The 3,186-nt window shown below is 38.1% G+C and overlaps 1 protein-coding gene across 1 annotated transcript in view; it reads right to left on the reverse strand.

Moving 5' to 3' along the window:
• The window catches only part of LOC308102901 (melanocortin-2 receptor accessory protein 2A-like), a gene marked incomplete at both ends in the record, with an annotated part of 12,190 nt that extends 12,148 nt beyond the window's left edge, over nucleotides 1-42 (reverse strand). Inside the window, one exon of the mRNA XM_080452754.1 lies at nucleotides 1-42. This exon is cut by the window's left edge and continues 19 nt beyond it. Coding sequence (XP_080308880.1) covers nucleotides 1-42 — 42 coding nt within the window.
• Nucleotides 43-3,186: the final 3,144 nt, after the last annotated feature.

The following is a 3,186-nucleotide window of genomic DNA, read 5'->3' on the forward strand; positions in this document are numbered from 1 at the left end:
GTGCTTCTTCACACCTCCCAGACAAACGGCTGGAGGCAGCATGCGCCTCTCAGGAAAATACATTTTAAATAGATTTTAAATACATATTAAAACAATGTCTCACCACAGATTCTGAACGAGTCCTCTTGAATTACAAATAATCTATAGGTTTACGTTGCAACCTAATAATCTTGATCGGCAACACATGGTTGAATAGACATAAATAGCTGTTTATCTGTCGTCTCTCTGGTGCTCTAATTGGCACGTGTAGGCTATTAGCCAACACACGTGCCTTATTTAGAGCATAAATATATATTTATAGCTGCTTTGAATGTAGCCTACAATCTATAAGCAGTGGTTCTAAAGGTGGGGTCCGGGGTCCAGGCTACTTGATGGGGTTCCAGGGTTTCACCAACTAAAGTTGTTAATAGCAATCGGTTTTAAACCACTTTAACCCTACATCAGCTATTGGAAAGCTCACAGCATGGAATTGTGATGCATTAATCAATGCTTGTAGATCTGCTTTTTCTATTGCTATAAATGTTTGAAACACTTCAACAACACATATCTTTTATGGGGGGTCCCTGGCATAAAATATATTAGTGTACAAATGGAACCAAACGGAGCCGTTTGGTTCCATTTGTACACTCCCAGTAACATTGATTTTATTATATAAATTGGGTTCCAAGAGTTAGAAATGCCATTACATCGGGGTCCGTAGCCTAATGCATGTCAAACTGGGGGTCCTTGAAATTAAAATGGTTGAAATCTTCTCTTATGGGGGTCCCTGGCATATCTTTTCAAATGGGGGTCCGCGGGCTAATAAGTGTCAATTTTAGGGTCCTTAATGAAAACGTTTGGGAACCACTCCATTAGGCTATCCCAAGAAAAACTTTAATTTAATTTGAGATGAAGTAAGGAAAGTTACCATATGGCATGGGCTGAGGTTTGCTGAAGTGTGACTTCGCACCTCTGACATGGTGGCACATGGACACTTGGAGACGTGTCAATGAAGCAGTTTGGCACGAGTTGTGCGTGGCCGATAAATAGAGGCATCCATGGCTGACTCCTCCACAGCACTTCCATTCAGACATCCTAACATAGGAATAACCACCATCACAAGGAGTCATGGAGACCTTTACCGCACAGAGTGGATTATCTTCTGCAGGCCTATTATTTACTGGAGGAAACTCAGTTAACCAGCAGGCTAATGCTTTGTGGAGACCATGGACTAAAAACGAGACTACAGCTGTGGCACACAATATGGTAAGTCCCCCACGCAGTGTTCAGAATCAAGCATTATTTTGTGGAAAACGTGTGTAGCCTACTATGATGTTGATAATAGTATGATGATCATTGGTTAACATGAAACATGTTTGTCCTCTCCACAGCCTGATTCTGAGCATCATGAAGTCTTCCCTGAAGCCAAACACCCCAAGAGCCTTCAGTTCACTCACCCTGTGAAGTAAGTTCAATCTCTAAATATTTTCGGGTTGTTTAGGCCTACTTTGATAACCACTAGCCTTCTAGCCTATGCACACAGTGGTGGAAAAAGTAGGCTACTCGCATTTTTTACTTTTCTGTAAAAGTATCAATGCTGCAATGTAGAAATACTCTGTTACAAGTAAAAGTCTGGAATTCAAAATTAACTTGAGTAAAAGTACAAAAGTATTGGTATCAAAATGTAGCCTACTTCAAGTACTCATTATGCAGAATATATTTTCAAGTGTATACAAATATTTTGAAAATAGCAGATCTACAAGCTCATGTATTTGCCTCTGAGAAGTAGTGGAGTACTGAAAAACTGGAAATACTGCAGTAAAGTAGAAATACCACAAAATTGTACTTAAGTACAGTACTTGTAGTAAAATGTACTTAGTTACTTTACAACACTGCCTATAGGTTTAGAATTTGTATTGACCCTTTTCTCCCTTTTCTAGGTTGTTCTGGCCGAAAAAGAAGTGCTTCGATTATCTTTACCAGGATGCAGAGATGCTCCTGCGTAATTACCCAGTCCAAGCAACCATCTGTATCTATGAAGACTCCAGTAGTGATGAAGACATGAGTGACGACGACGACGAAGAGGAAGACAACAAGGAGCTCAATTAAATGACTCTATTGTCTGAATACTTAATTTAATTTTATTTTATTTATATCGATGTACAGTGAAATAATATATTTTGTTTAATTTATTTTTGTAAATAACTGTAAATATGGCTTCCTTTTTATATCAAGACAAGCTTATGCTGTCAATTTAAGTTATTGCTGACATGTCTACCTGCTTTTGTACTTTTACATTGGAATAAAATCATATTGAATTTAAAAGAAGAAGAAGTTCTACCCCTGGCATATTTGTGGTTTAGCCTAGCTATCAACAGGTGAACACAAGTAAAGAAAGGCAAGAATATTCAGGTTGAGATTCTCACAACTTTATTTATCCTAAAGGGCAATTACTTTACAGTCCACAGACATGATAAAACACAGTCCCATGGGCAAGGCAGTTATATGTCAAAGGCAACAGTTCAGCACACACATGGTCATCACAAGAAAATGTATACACAATTATATATATAAAAAATAATTTGTGTATACTGTATATATATATATATATATATATAAATATATAAAATATATACATACATACACACACACACACAAACAAACACAGTATAACAGCATTCAGAGTTGGAATAGTGTCAAAAGGGCAGGATAGAAAAAGAGACACAACCCACCAAAAGTCTCTAAAATTTAGATGGCACGGGAGTGGAAGTGACACCAGGCCAGTTGAACTGGTCAGGTGTCACACTGTCACTTCCATTCGCGTGCCAATATTTAACACGAGGTTCAGGGCGTAGCCTGTCCCTCTGACCAACCGGGGTAGCTTGTAGCCTATTTCCTTTGCATTGCTGTCTGGTTGGACATGATTTTTGCATTATGCAGTTTGAGATTTGTAGCTACAGGCCCATTATTTACCTGCTTCTGTATGATGTGCTGCTAGGAGTTAATCTGATATGCACCAAAGACAGACAAATTGTATTTGAATTCATCTCTTTTTTTTACGAAGTGTCAGTGATCAGTTGCCAGTGCTAGTCTTTAAAGAAAGTTGCAAGTCCATAAAAAAAAACTAATTTTGAAATAAAGTTGCTAATCGAACATTTAAATCTCCCTAAAGTTCCTTAAGTGTGAATTTTAGACCAACACGTACTG

Source organism: Gymnoscopelus braueri (assembly GCF_963280865.1).
Source record: "Gymnoscopelus braueri genome assembly, chromosome: 16".
Taxonomy (NCBI): domain Eukaryota; kingdom Metazoa; phylum Chordata; class Actinopteri; order Myctophiformes; family Myctophidae; genus Gymnoscopelus; species Gymnoscopelus braueri.